This window comes from Takifugu rubripes, chromosome 8 (genome assembly GCF_901000725.2).
Source record: "Takifugu rubripes chromosome 8, fTakRub1.2, whole genome shotgun sequence".
In the NCBI taxonomy this organism is placed as follows: Eukaryota; Metazoa; Chordata; class Actinopteri; order Tetraodontiformes; family Tetraodontidae; genus Takifugu; species Takifugu rubripes.
This window is the reverse complement of record NC_042292.1, coordinates 19,057,689-19,071,077: the sequence shown is the minus strand read 5'-3', so window position 1 is coordinate 19,071,077 and position 13,389 is coordinate 19,057,689. Positions and strand designations below refer to the sequence as shown.

Below are 13,389 nucleotides of genomic sequence, written 5' to 3'. Positions count from 1 at the left end.
GTAGCTGCTGCTGCTGCTGTAGCTGCTGCTGCTGCTGTAGCTGCTGTAGCTGCTGTAGCTGCTGCTGCTGCTGCTGTAGCTGCTGTAGCTGCTGCTGTAGCTGCTGCTGCTGTAGCTGCTGCTGCTGCTGTAGCTGCTGTAGCTGCTGCTGTAGCTGCTGCTGCTGCTGTAGCTGCTGCTGCTGCTGTAGCTGCTGCTGTAGCTGCTGCTGCTGCTGCTGCTGCTGTAGCTGCTGCTGCTGTAGCTGCTGCTGCTGCTGTAGCTGCTGCTGCTGCTGTAGCTGCTGCTGCTACTGCTGTAGCTGCTGCTGCTGTAGCTGCTGCTGCTGCTGTAGCTGCTGTAGCTGCTGCTGCTGTAGCTGCTGCTGCTGCTGTAGCTGCTGTAGCTGCTGCTGCTGTAGCTGCTGCTGCTGCTGTAGCTGCTGTAGCTGCTGCTGCTGCTGCTGTAGCTGCTGTAGCTGCTGCTGCTGTAGCTGCTGCTGCTGTAGCTGCTGCTGCTGTAGCTGCTGCTGTAGCTGCTGCTGTAGCTGCTGCTGTAGCTGCTGTAGCTTCATGGGAATCAGGCCAAGTGGGACCTCAAACATGTCATTAAATTTGCTCAGCAGCAGAAGGCCTCTAACTTACTCTCCCTGTCGCTTCCACACACACACACACACACACACACACACACACACACACACACACTCTCTCAGCCGGTCAGTGTGTGGTGTCACACCTGTCCTGGCTTCATTAGCTCCGCCCACAGAGCCCTCCACTTGATCCCGGTCTTTATGAACGCTGCTCCGGACACGTGTGCACGTCAGGATTCCCAACATGGACTTAAATCGATCTGGAATTTCACCGCAGCTCTTTGAAGTCTGTCTGCTCTGGTGCAGGGTCAGAGGAGAGTGTGTGTGTGTGTGTGTGTGTGTGTGTGTGTGTGTGTGTGTGTGTGTGTGTGTGTGTGTGTTCTTCTCATCTGCCTGGTTCTGAACTAAAGGTCTTAACCGGATCCTACTACTGGTCTGTCCCAGTGGACGTCAGTCTGGGCCGCAGGACCTGGAATTCCAGGACTCCAGGACCCTGTTCCAGTGGGAAGCTCCCCAGGACCTGTTGCCTCCTCCTCCAGGGTCCGAACCAGCAGCGTTGATGGTTCTGACCACAGAGGCTTCAGCTTGAGACCACGTTAGCTCAGGCTGCCGCGTCGCCGTCCAGAAGAAATGGAAGCAGGAGGGAATTTGACCCTCCTGTCCTGTTTTCCTAATACTTGTCCCACTGATCCCGATCTCTGCTCCCTGTCTCTCAGCCGTGAGCTCCGAGCAGATGTTTGTGTTGGCTGAAGGTCGGCTGATCCTAATGCTGCCGCCACACACTCCACGTCTCTTCGCTCCTCTCTGCAATAATATTATGGAAAAGGCTCAAACCTTCATATTTCCACAGCCTCTGACCTCTGGGACACAGCCTCCCGTCAGGATTCAGATTAACGGAGCGCCGGACACTGGAATTCCTCTCAAGTTCAGAAAGAAGAATCTCCTTTGATTCGGGATCCGGGTCTTTTTGCTCTTATTAAAGGTTTATCGTCCAGAAGCTCAGCTCAGCGTTAGCAACAGGCTTGGCGTTAGCAACAGGCTTGGCGTTAGCAACAGGTTCGGCGTTAGCAACAGGCTCGGCGTTAGCAACAGGTTCGGCGTTAGCAACAGGCTTGGCGTTAGCAACAGGCTCGGCGTTAGCAACAGGTTCGGCGTTAGCAACAGGCTCGGCGTTAGCAACAGGCTCGGCGTTAGCATCAGGTTCGGCGTTAGCAACAGGCTCGGCGTTAGCAACAGGCTCAGCGTTACCATCAGGTTCGGCGTTAGCAACAGGCTACACTCCCCACGTCGCCTCCGGCTTGTGGTGAACCTCACCCCTGAAGTTCAGCCAGGAACAGGAAGCGATCCGTCTCTTCCCGAATCAGCCGCGTGTTGTGTTTTCCTGTCTGCAGGAGCTGCGAAGGGCAGAATATCAAATATCGGACCTGCGGTAACGTGGTGAGCTCATCCGTTTATCTTGAGACGGTGTCAGAACATCCGTCATGATTCCGGTTCTTTCCCAGCTCATCCTCTGCCCCCCCCCCCACCCCCGTGCTCAGGACTGCCCCCCGGAGGCCGGGATTTCCGGGCCCAGCAGTGTTCGGCCCACGCAGACGTGCGTTTCCAGGGTCGCTTCCCGAGTGGCTGCCGGTCTACAACGACCGGAGACCCCTGCAGTCTCAAGTGCAGCGCCAAGGACTCGGGCCTGGTGCTGGAGCTGGCCCCCAAAGTTCTGGACGGGACGCGCCTGCTACACAACACCGAGTCCTTGGACATGTGCATCAAGCGGCCGCCTGCCAGGTAGGACAACGGCGCCCGTCAGCGTTCCGACTCGGAGCTGCTGAAATCCTCCGAAACCCAGAAAAAACCCCGATGACACAAACAGGGAAAAGTTCTCCGGTTTCAGCCGGTTCCTGCAGCGCCGCTAAATGTGGATTTAATATCCGACAACAATCCGAAACGTCACAAACAGACACTGGAATTCCGGCCAGGTGTTCCGGGTCCAACCCTCGGTGTGTGTGCTTTCTAGATCGTCGGCTGCGACCACGAGCTGGGCAGCGCCGCCAAGGAGGACAACTGCGGCGTGTGCGGCGGCGACGGCGCCACCTGCAGGTTGGTGCGGGGACACTACCGAGCCCAGCAGGACTCCGGCAGAGGTAAAGAACCCCCCGACGGGTCCTGGTCCCGGGTCCGTGTGAGCCGCTGTGGCCTGACCGTGGTCTCTGTTTTGCTCCGTTAAGGCGAGGACACGGTGGTCGTCATCCCCTACAGGAGCCGCCACGTGCGCCTGGTTCTGAAAGGCCCGGATCACTTGTGTAAGTCCTGGTAGGTCCGGGTGCCCCCCCGCCCGAACCGGTCGGCTGTGGCTGGTTTCCCCGTGTCTCATTGTGACCGGATGACTCACAACCGTGGTCCCGGTCCAGTTCAGGCTCCCAGAAGATGATCCACTTCCAGCAAATATCGCTGCATCAAATCGATAACAAATGTTCCGTCTCTGCGGCCTCGGAACCGGACCAAAGCCTTTTTCATGAAAGAGTTCCCCTCCCATCCCAATTGCAAACCATGTGTCCGCGTTCCTTCCCATTGTTCTCCCTCCGTCCCTGCCGGAGCCGCATTAGAGCCCGTTGGGTCGGGTGGAAGCCCGGACCTGCTGGCAGACGGGCGCTTTGATCTCTGAGTTTTGCTTTGATCTCTTAAGGATCTGCGCTGTGTCCTCCGCAGACGTGGAGAGCCAGACCCTCCAGGGGGTCCTGGGTGAGCTGGACCTGGATGAATCGGGCCTCCACCACCTGGATAAACACCACCCTGGACTTCCAGAAGCTGTCCGATAAGGAGATCCTGAGGATCGCCGTCCTCTCGAGCCGACTTCACCATCAAAAGTAAGAGCGTAGTTGAACGTTGGCGGCGAGGGCGGGGGCAGGGGCGGGGGCGAGGGGCGGGGGCGAGGGTGAGGGCGAGGGCGAAAGCGGAGGGGGCGGGGGTGAGGGCGGGGGTGAGGGCGGGGCGGGGGCGGGGGCGAGGGCGAAAGCGAGTGGGCGGGGGTGAGGGCGGGACGGGGCCGAGCGCGTTCCTGAGAGGGCCTCCATGATCTCTGCAGTGCGACGGGGGGCGAGCGGCGCCGACACCACGGTCCAGTACCATCTACTACCAGCCCATCGGTCACCGCTGGAGGGAGACCGACTTCTTCCCCTGTTCCGTCCCTCGGGGGGAGGTAAGACCGGAGCGGCGGGAGGCCGAGGGGTCAAAGGTCGCTCACCTCTGTTTTCTTCTGAAGGCTACCAGCTGACCTCGGCCGAGTGCCTGGACGTGCGCTCGGGGCCGCGTGGTTTGGATCAGTACTGCAACTACTACCCGGAGAACGTCAAGCCCAACCCAAACTGGCAGGAGTGTAACCCGGAGCCCTGCCTGGCCAGGTGAGCCCCCGCCCCCGACCCGGGTCAGTCTGAGGCGAGCGTTCGCCCGGAGTCACTCCCACCTTCCTCTGTGCAGTGATGGATATCAAGCAGCTCACGCCCTACGACCTCTACACCCACCCCGCTTGCCCCCGGTACGTGACCCCCGCCGCCCACCGCCGCCTGGCGCCGCCCACCTGGCGCCGCCCCCCCGCCTGGCGCCGCTAACCTCTCCCCCGTCCCAGGTGGGAGAGCAGCCCCTGGACCTCCTGCTTGCCGCCTCCTGCGGGGGAGGCGTCCAGAGCCGCTCGGTGTCGTGCGTGGAAGAAGACGAGTGCAGGGGGTCGTCATGGCGACGGAGGAGTGGAAGTGTCTGTACGCGCCCAAGACGGACGTCCTGGCAGCCCTGCAACACCTTCGGCTGCCCCAGCTGGCTGGCCCAGGACTGGTCCCCGGTAGGTGCCTTCTACCGATCCTCTGAGCCCACTGCGGGAGGGGGGGACCTCCGGCCCGTGGCCCTGGCTTTGGGGTCCGGTCAGATGTTCAGTCAGCGGCTCCGGAGCAGAAGCTCAGGGGGGCTCTTGTGGTCCTGATTAACCTGTTTAACTTCCACAATGCCGGTTCTGGCAGCAGTTCTGGTCCCTCCTGGACCCAGGAGGCCTCTGGAGCCGCCGGTCCTGCTGCAGGTCCGTCTCATGTTGCTGCTGTCGCCTCCAGTGCACGGTGAGCTGTGGCCCGGGGCTGCGCTACAGGGTGGTGCTGTGCATGGACCACCGGGGGCTGCACGCCGGGGGCTGCCAGCCCAGCACCAAGCCCCCCATCAAGGAGGAGTGTCTGGTGGCGGTGCCCTGCTACAAACCTGCCGGTGGGTTCCTCGTCCTCCGGGTCCCAAACGGGTCTTTCCATCCAGAACAAAGCCCGGTCACCTTCCTTTGGCCCTCTTTCATCTCTGCAGACACGCTGCCGGTGGAGGCCAAACCGGCGTGGCACAAGCAGGCCATCGAGCTGGGGGGGGGGAGGAGCAGGAGGAGCAGGAGGAGCAGGAGCAGGAGGAGGAGCAGGAGGAGGTGGTGGTTTCTGAGGAGCCCACGTGAGTACCAGAGAAGAACCAGGGAACGGGCTCATAAATGCTAGGAAGGAAGTCAAGATTAGTCAGGCTAGCAGCATGCTAAGCTCCCAATGCTACGTCCAGGCTGGTTTCTGATGGTCACCAGTGTGACGTCAGCAGATGTTCCAGATGTTCACTAATGATGTCCTCTGAAGATGGTCGGTGTCTGGACTCGGTCCGGTCCCGGCCAGCTCAGAACATCTGCTCCAGTTCTCTCTGGGTCCACAGACACGTCTCCCTCGGTTCTGAGGAGACCGGCTGCTCCTCGGGCTCCCGATGTTGCTGATCCGCCTTTGGCAACAGCAACAAACGATGAGCTGGAAGTTGCTTCCCGCAGATGTGCTCAGACACGTCTGAGTAATCACCCAAACACGACCTTTGACCCCCGGTCACGCGCTACTCCTCCATCCTGTGAGCAGCAGTGTGGCCTCCTGTTGCCGTTAGCTACCGCTAACCCGACGGTACTGAGGTGTTCAGAGCAAACTCCTGCTTTAGCGAGCATGCTAACTTAAACTCTTTCCCTTCCCAGAGTTATAAAAGCAGCGCTCAAAAGTGAACATCTGGAAGTAGAAGATAAAGAGTTGAAAAGGTTTTGTAGCTCTACCGCTAACTAAGCTAACGGTCTGTAACTCAAAAGATCATCAGTATTTCAGCTGCTGCCTCCAAATATTTGATGAGGCCGTCAGAAACCTGGCAGGAGTTCCGTCTCTGAGCGGCGTTAGCACGCACGCCCGCGCCTTCCCGAGATGGGAGCGAAGCTCCGCGGAGAGGAGCCGCGGTGGAGCTCAGCTCTCGCTCCCACAGCTGCCGAATGTCCGGTAAAACCTTTGGGGTCGGCTCCAGCCTCCGCAGTCGTGCTCGGGTTCAGCGAGGAGCGCCGCGAGGCTGAGCTAGCGCGCGCTCGCGTCCATCCAGGTCGTGGACGTTTTGAAGCCTGTTGTCGTGGAGACGGTCCTGGCATGCAAATCTGATCAGGTGACACCGGCCTTTTACTGCTCGATGATGCAGAAGCATGCTAACGCTAGACGCTACAACGCAGCCAGGCCTGAAGTTAGCTAACTGGATGAATCGTTTTTCTGATGGCGTTGGGAGAAAAATCCGCCCTGATCAAATTGGAAATGTGGCCGATTTTCCAAGCTCTCCTCCTGAGTTACGGCCGTTGTCTCCTTCTCCTTCCCGGTGCTTGCAGCTTCCTTCCCGGTCCCTGGCGGACCTGCAGCAGAACCTGCGGCGCCGGGTCCAGCAGCGCGCCGTCAGGTGTCGGGTCCTGCTGCGCTTTCTCCCAGACCGTCGCCGACTGCCCGACCACGAGTGCGAGGGGGTCAAACCCGCCGCCGGCACGGCCCTGCTACAGGGCGCCCCTGCCCCCATGTGACCGACCAGGAGGGGGAGGAGCTCCACGAACTGGGAGTACGACGGGTTCACGGAGTGCTCGCAGAGCTGCGGAGGAGGTAAAGACCCCTCGTTATCCAGATGTTGGAATTCCCAAACGTGGCGACGGCCTGGGTCACATGGTTGGCGGCGCTCCGGCCACGTTGGACCAGCTGGTTTAACCATTTCTGACTGAACGACATCAGGATCCATTTTTCCCTCCAAACCCCAAATGGGAGGCGGGACGGAAGAAGAGGGAACGCCCGACCTCTTTATGGTGACCGGTCAACCTCTACAGAGGTTTGATGCACACGTTGACCTCACAGAGGCGCGAGGACCGCCCCCCCGGTGACGCCCACTGGAGACGCCCCCCCTGGAGACACCCCCCTGGAGACGCCCCCCCCTGGAGACGCCCCCCTGGAGATGCCCCCCCTGGAGACGCCCACTGGAGACGCCCCCCTGGAGACGCCCCCTGGAGACGCCCCCTGGAGACGCTCCCGGGAGACGCCCCCCCCGGTAACACCCCCGGGAGACGCCCCCCCCGATGACGCCCCCTGGAGATGCCCCCTGGAGACGCCCCCCCCCGGTGACGCCCCCTGGAGACGCTCCCGGGAGACGCCCCCCCCGGTAACACCCCCGGGAGACGCCCCCCCGGTGACGCCCCCCTGGAGACGCCCGCCCAATTTCATGACACTCCAGCTGATTTTGACTGGGCGGTTGACTGAAACCCCTCGGGGGGACGTCCTCGTCCTCCAGCGCCTCCACATGGGGGACAGTTGTCATTACAGAGTCCTACGTGTGTGTGCGTGTGTGTGCGTGTGCGTGCGTGTGTGTGTGTGTGTGTGCGTGTGTGTGCGTGTGTGTGTGCATGTGTGTGTGTGCGTGCGTGTGTGTGTCTGTCTGTGTGTGTGTGTGTGTGTGTGTGCGTGCGTGTGTGTGTCTGTCTGTGTGTGTGTGTGTGCGTGCGTGTGTGTGTCTGTCTGTGCGTGTGTGTGTGTGTGTGTGCGTGTGTGTGTGTGTGTGCGCGCGTCATCAGGCCCTCTGACCCGTCTCGCTGCGTCTGATTGCAGGAACCCAGGAGGCCGTCATCGTCTGCCTGAACAAGCGGACCGGGGAGGCAGCGGACCAGAACCTGTGTGTGAGCGCCCGTCGGCCCCCACAGCTGCTGCAGGCCTGCCGGTCCCAGCCGTGCCCCCCCCGGTAGGCACCGAGCACGTTTGCCAGCAGAACCGGGCCGCGGTCAGACTGGTTCGGGCTGTTTCCGGTGGGACGCTGGTCATATTGGACTTGTTTCCTTTGGCCCTCGGCGCCGCCCAGCCGGGCTTCCTCACCCCCCCATATGAAGCTCAGTTCTGTGGGTCCGGTTCCGTCCGCTGGGTGAACACCAGCTGGTCGAGCTGTGTGTGTGTGTGTGTGTCGGGGGGTCTGGTTCTGCTGGGGTTCTGCTGGGGTTCTGGATCCTGGGGCAGGCGGCCAGACTGCGAACTGAATCCCTCTTTTCACTTCGCTCGTATTCACTTTCACTAATGGAAGCTTGATGGATGCGGCGGCGCCAGGATCCTCTCAGGGGATCCGGTAAACACACGGACCAGGATCGGATGAACTCGCTCTGACTCCTGGTCCGATTGGATCACGGGCTCGCTGGGGCGAAGGTCAACAGCTGCGCAGCGTTCTGACACTCATGTGTTCCTGGCAGGTGGGTCACCGGAGAATGGACTTCCTGCTCTGCTACCTGTGGAGTGGGTCTGATGACCCGCTCCGTGGAATGTGTCCACCAGCCGGGCCGGGACAGCAACCGCACTGGGGTTCTGAGGGACCAGGACTGCCAGAACCTGAAGCCCAGTCCTGTCCAGGCCTGCAACCGCTTTGACTGCCCTCCCATGTGGGACCCTCAGGACTGGGGACAGGTAAAGGCGAGCCCGGCCTGTTTGTGGCAGAACTCCAGCAGAACCTCTAACCTTTGTGGACCCGCAGTGCTCCAGCAGCTGCGGCCGCGGCGTCCAGACCCGGCGGGTCCGGTGCAAACAGCGGATGGCGGACGGCAGCAACCTGGAGCTGCCCGACACCTTCTGCCCCTCCCACAGCCCCCCCCAGCCAGCAGGCCTGCAGCCAGCAGGAGTGCCCCCCGACCTGGGTCGCAGCGGGCTGGTCCCAGGTGGGTTCCGAGGCCGCCTCCCGGTCCACTGCCCGTGCGGCGTCTCTGACATCTCTGCTGTCCCTCAGTGTTCGGTCACCTGTGGCTCCGGTGTTCAGAGGCTCCGGACGAGCTGTCAGAACCAGGGGTCAGAGGGTCGACCCCGAGAACTGCTTCTGGATCCCGCCGCCCCCCCCCAGGGACCCGACCCTGCTCCCCCCGGCCGTGTGACCGTAAGAATCCCAGTTGTAACCGGCTGATCCGGGAGTTGTCCTGACGTTGTCTCTGTGGATTCCAGATGTGGTCAAGTCCGATCGGACCATCCTGGCCCAGAACAAGGTCTACGTCCAGTGGAGGAAGGCCAGGAAGCTGCACCTGGTCGTGGGAGGCCACGCCTACCTCTGCCCTGGACCACGCTGCTCCTCCGCTGCCCAACCCGCCACTTCCGAAGGGCCGCGTCCGGTGGCTGAAGGAACGGGAAGCCCCTGGCCGGCGTCCCGCACGTGTCCGTCACCGCTCTGGGACACCTGAAGGTCCAGCAGGTGCGTCCCTCAGACGTGGGCGTGTACACGTGCGTGGCAGGTTCGGCGCACGAGCATTTCGTGCTGCAGGTGCTCGGCAGCAAGAGGAAAGTGGCGGCGCCGGAGCCGCGGCCGCAGGAGGCGGGACCGGACGGGACCTTCGGCAGAGAGTTCTGGGCCTCGCTCAACCGGTACGACGCCTTCGTGGAGCAGCTGCTGGAGCTGAGGCGCTCCCTCCTGGAGGACGCCGCCAAACCGGGCGGGAAGAACAAGGGGAACCCAGAAGACGGAGGCTCGGAACCGCCCGGCCTCTTTGTTCTCATCGCTGACACCTACAGGCTGGACCGGCTCCTCTCAGACGGGGGCCTCGGGGGCCCGCGGGCCCCACAGCTCGTCGCACAACTGTTTCGTCAGCTGACCGCGGCGCACGGGGACGCCAACGAGTCCACGCTGCATCCGCCGGACGGCGCCGAGTCCTCCACGCCCGCTCCGTTCCTGTTCAAACCCAGGATCAAAGCTCAGACATCAAAGAGTCCGCTGATAATCCAGCGGCCCCCGAAGTTCCAGCCGCCCTCGGCTGACATGGTGGTCGCTGTGGGGGCCCCGGTTCTCCTGCAGAGACCCTTCTCCAGCTTAGAGCTGAGCTGTGAGGTCCTGGGGAGTCCAGAACCTTCAGTGACCTGGACCAGGAACGGGAAGAAACTGCAGCAGAACGGCAGGTGAGACCAGATGTTGCACAGATGTTAGCGTCAGCGTTTGGGGTCGGCACGGTGACAGATGTGCTGTGTGTGACGGCAGAGTGGCCCTGATGTCCTCCGGCTCGCTGAAGATCCAGAGTCCAAACAAGCTGGACGAAGGCCTGTACACCTGCACGGCCCGGAACCGTCTGGGTTCCGCCTCGCTCTCCTCCTGGCTGCAGATCATCGGTAGGCTATGCTAGCATGCTAGCACCCGTGGTGGTGGAGCCACCTGTGGTCAGAGGGACATAAAACCATCAGCTTTTCTTCTGGTCCAGGGGGAAGAGGGAGACACTGTGACCCGGCGGGCCCAAATGGAACCAACGCTTGTTCTGAGAGGAAAAACAGCAGCCACTCAGCGGCGCCGTGTTCTGGGCCACGCTGCCACCACAGGTCGCCCGCTGCTACTACACCTTCAGGCTCCGCCCTGGCGGACTGGTCCTGGTCTCACGTTCCCGTCCTGGTCTCACGTTCCCGTCCTGGTCTCACGTTCCCGTCTCTCCAGGTGGCAGGCGGAGCCCTGGTCGCCGTGCTCGGCCAGCTGCGGCGGCGGGTCTCAGACGAGGAGCGTGCGCTGCCTGACGGGTTCTGAGGGCGTCTGGAGCGAGGGCGGCGGCCCCGCCTGCCTCGCCGCCGGCAGGAAGCCCGCCGACGCCCGACTGTGCAACCAGCTGCCCTGCGCACGATGGGGCGCCACCCACTGGGGACCCGTGAGTTCTCCGCGCCTGTAGCGCCCCCCAGTGGGCAGGTCCGATTAAGGGCGGTTCCGACCTGCTGGGCCACCACTAACTGGGTTCACTGTGTTCCAGTGTCAGGGGGAGTGTGTGGGTCCCAGTCTGGCCACCCAGCAGCGCCACCTTTACTGCCAGGGACGCCAACGGCACCAAGGTTCCCTCCAGGATGTGCGGCAGCCTGCCCAGGTGGGTCCGGAACCAAAGGAACCTTCCTCCCGTCGGGGTTCCGGGTCTCATTCTTTGTTTATGTTTGAAGACCCGGCGTCCTGAAGAACTGTTCCACCCAGGCCTGCGTCCTGGAGTGGCGCGTCGGGGCGTGGACGCCGTGCACCGCCACCTGCGGGCGCCACGGCTTCCAGTCGCGGCCGGTGACGTGCGCTCACGTCCGGAGCGGGAAGGTGGCGAAGGAGCACCAGTGCGCCTGGAAGCCCGCCCCCCCAGCTGGCAGCGCTGCAACGTTCAGTCATGTGGTCGAGGTCAGAATCACGCCTCGTCAGGCCCGGGTCACATGACAGAGACGCCAAGTTGACCCTTTACGTGTGTGTGTGTGCGTGTGTGTGTGTGTGTGTGTGCGCGTGTGTGTGTGTTCCAGCGGGCGAGTGCCAGGACAGCACCAGGTACTGCGAGAAGGTCCGACAGCTGGAGCTCTGCTCGCTGCCACAGTTCCAGAACCGCTGCTGCCGGTCCTGCCGGAACACCTGAGGCCCGACCGCCCCAACGGAGGGTCGTCACAGATTTGAAGCCCCTCCCCTTCCACCTTCACACCGGCAGCTGCGAGGGGGGGTGGTGGGGGGGTGGGAGGGAGGCTGGCTCCTACAGCGGTTGTGACCCGGCGTGCGTGGCGGCGTTTGTGTGGCGGCGTTCCGGACGGACGGCGAGGACGTTCCCCAACCCTCAAACTGAAACTTCTGGCTGTGATCCCTCTCACGTGGCCTCAGCTGGATCCTCACCGGCGCCATCGTGCGTGTTCCGACGGCGCAGCGTCGACGGCCGGAATCCTTCAGATCCAGAACGTTTGTGTCGATCGGCCTTTTAACTCGTTACCGAGCGACTGTTGAGCAACTCCAAACGACGTCAGCTCTGCTTGTTTATTAGCATTAGCATGCTAAGGGTGGTAGCATGTGGCGGGTGCCCCCAGGACCGGAGACGCCCTGAGGCTTCCTCATCTGATTGGGTGAGGGGAAGCCTGGCACCAAAGGATTGTGGGTAATCGGGCCGTTCCTCCACGGCTGGTGTCTCGTTGCGCTCGGGAGGCTGAGAAAGATCAAAGATGAAAGATGAAAGATTGAAAATGGCTGTTTCGGCTCGTCCAGGCTGATCCAAACGAGGCTGCCGGAGTTTCTTCCCTCTGACTTCCATCATTTGTGATCCCGTTGGGAGGTTTTGGCCCCTTTAGCCACACTTTAGCCGCGCTCCTCGCCGCTCTTCCTCTTTAACGATAAAAACTGTAAATACGACTTTGAACTCCGGACGTTTGTGGTTTCCGGGCGACAACGTTTGATTTTAGGAGGAGAACTCGGACCCGTTGACATTTTCCATCACTATTTATTTCTGTGAGTCATTTTCTCTTCAGTTCTGTAAATATTTTCTTTGGGAAGGTTCATTTCTACGCAGATGAGCGTCGCCATGACGACGGGGATTTACATACTTACTTGTCTTTGAACTATTTGTTTTCTGGTTTTGAGCGAAACGAATAAAAACGAATCCAAAATCAAGCTTCCGTTTTAGCGACGACCAAATGTTTCAGCTTCAGAACATTAACGATGTTTTTGTTTGACGTTTTTCTGGAATAAAAGAGCATTTCAAAGAATCTGAGGAACTCAATGAGGAATATTGGAAATTCCGCTGCTTTGTGGGTTTGTTAGATGACAGAAGAGGAAGATAAAAGAGGAAGAAGTGACGTTCCAGGCTCAGATCTTCCTGTTTCTGATGAAGGTGCCGCAGTCATGGACGCTCACAGCTCCGGTCTGACCACCGTCAGGACGCTCCGGCTCTCCCTGGTGGACGAGCTGGAGGGACGGATCGACGCTCTGCTGGACCTCCTGGTGGAACAGCAGCTGCTCAACAGGGACGACCGGGAGGAGGTGCTGGGCGTCCCGGGGCCGAGGGCCCGGGTCAGGAGGCTCCTGGATATTGTGGAATGTAAAGGCGAGGAAGCAGCCAAGGTTCTTCTGGACCGCCGTGAAGAAGCGGCCACGGCCCGGCGTCAGTCGGCAGGTATGGGAACCAGAACATCGGGATCAACCATCCTGGGTCGGGAAGGCTGGTCTAAATTCCGGGTTCCTCGTGTGTTTCAGGATGTGACGGAGCGAAGCAGAAGCACAGGGAGGTTCTCCGGCGCCGCAGCGAGAACATGCTCCTCTACAACACTCGACACGGAGAGAAACTCCTGTTTTCCCAACATTACGTCAACCTCCTGTTGATGGACGGACACCAGGGCCTGGAGATGAAGAAGCACGAGGTGCTGGTGTTCGGGCAGAAGCGCCTCTCCGTGCAGCTCAACCGGAAGATCTCGCCGTCCGAGCTCTTCAGGAGCAGGAATCCAGACCATCCGGTCAGGAAGGTTCTGGTTTCCGGGGTGGCCGGAATCGGAAAGACCGTCCTGGTGCAGAAGATGTTGTTTGACTTCGGGAGGAGCAGCGACGGTCTCGGGTTTGACTTCATCGTCCACATGACCTTCAGGGAGCTGAACCTGATCCACGGGCCGACCAGTTTACGGGAGATGATCCTCCAGAAGAACCGGCACCTGAGTCCGGACCTGGACGCCATCTTTGCTAACGAGGAGCAGCTGCTGATCATCCTGGACGGATTCGACGAGTTCCGCCACTGCAGGAGCTGTGAGGCG

At 61.2% G+C, this 13,389-nt stretch overlaps 1 protein-coding gene across 1 annotated transcript; it reads left to right on the top strand.

The window, feature by feature from the left end:
- Window positions 1-812: 812 nt before the first annotated feature.
- adamtsl3 (ADAMTS-like 3) lies at window positions 813-12,354 on the top strand. Its single transcript, XM_029841121.1, is given in 35 exon segments — window positions 813-868; window positions 1,891-2,005; window positions 2,107-2,122; window positions 2,125-2,332; window positions 2,558-2,703; window positions 2,788-2,862; window positions 3,269-3,342; window positions 3,344-3,426; window positions 3,625-3,685; window positions 3,687-3,754; window positions 3,817-3,960; window positions 4,037-4,046; window positions 4,048-4,094; window positions 4,185-4,212; window positions 4,215-4,271; window positions 4,274-4,339; window positions 4,341-4,394; window positions 4,657-4,835; window positions 4,895-5,029; window positions 6,237-6,283; window positions 6,286-6,498; window positions 7,489-7,618; window positions 8,115-8,325; window positions 8,393-8,497; window positions 8,499-8,573; window positions 8,642-8,777; window positions 8,851-8,958; window positions 8,961-9,792; window positions 9,872-9,999; window positions 10,089-10,203; window positions 10,316-10,520; window positions 10,620-10,730; window positions 10,801-10,818; window positions 10,820-11,036; window positions 11,137-12,354. Coding segments are annotated over 35 exon segments (4,383 nt in total). The 3' UTR covers window positions 11,247-12,354.
- The last annotated feature ends 1,035 nt before the right edge of the window (window positions 12,355-13,389 follow it).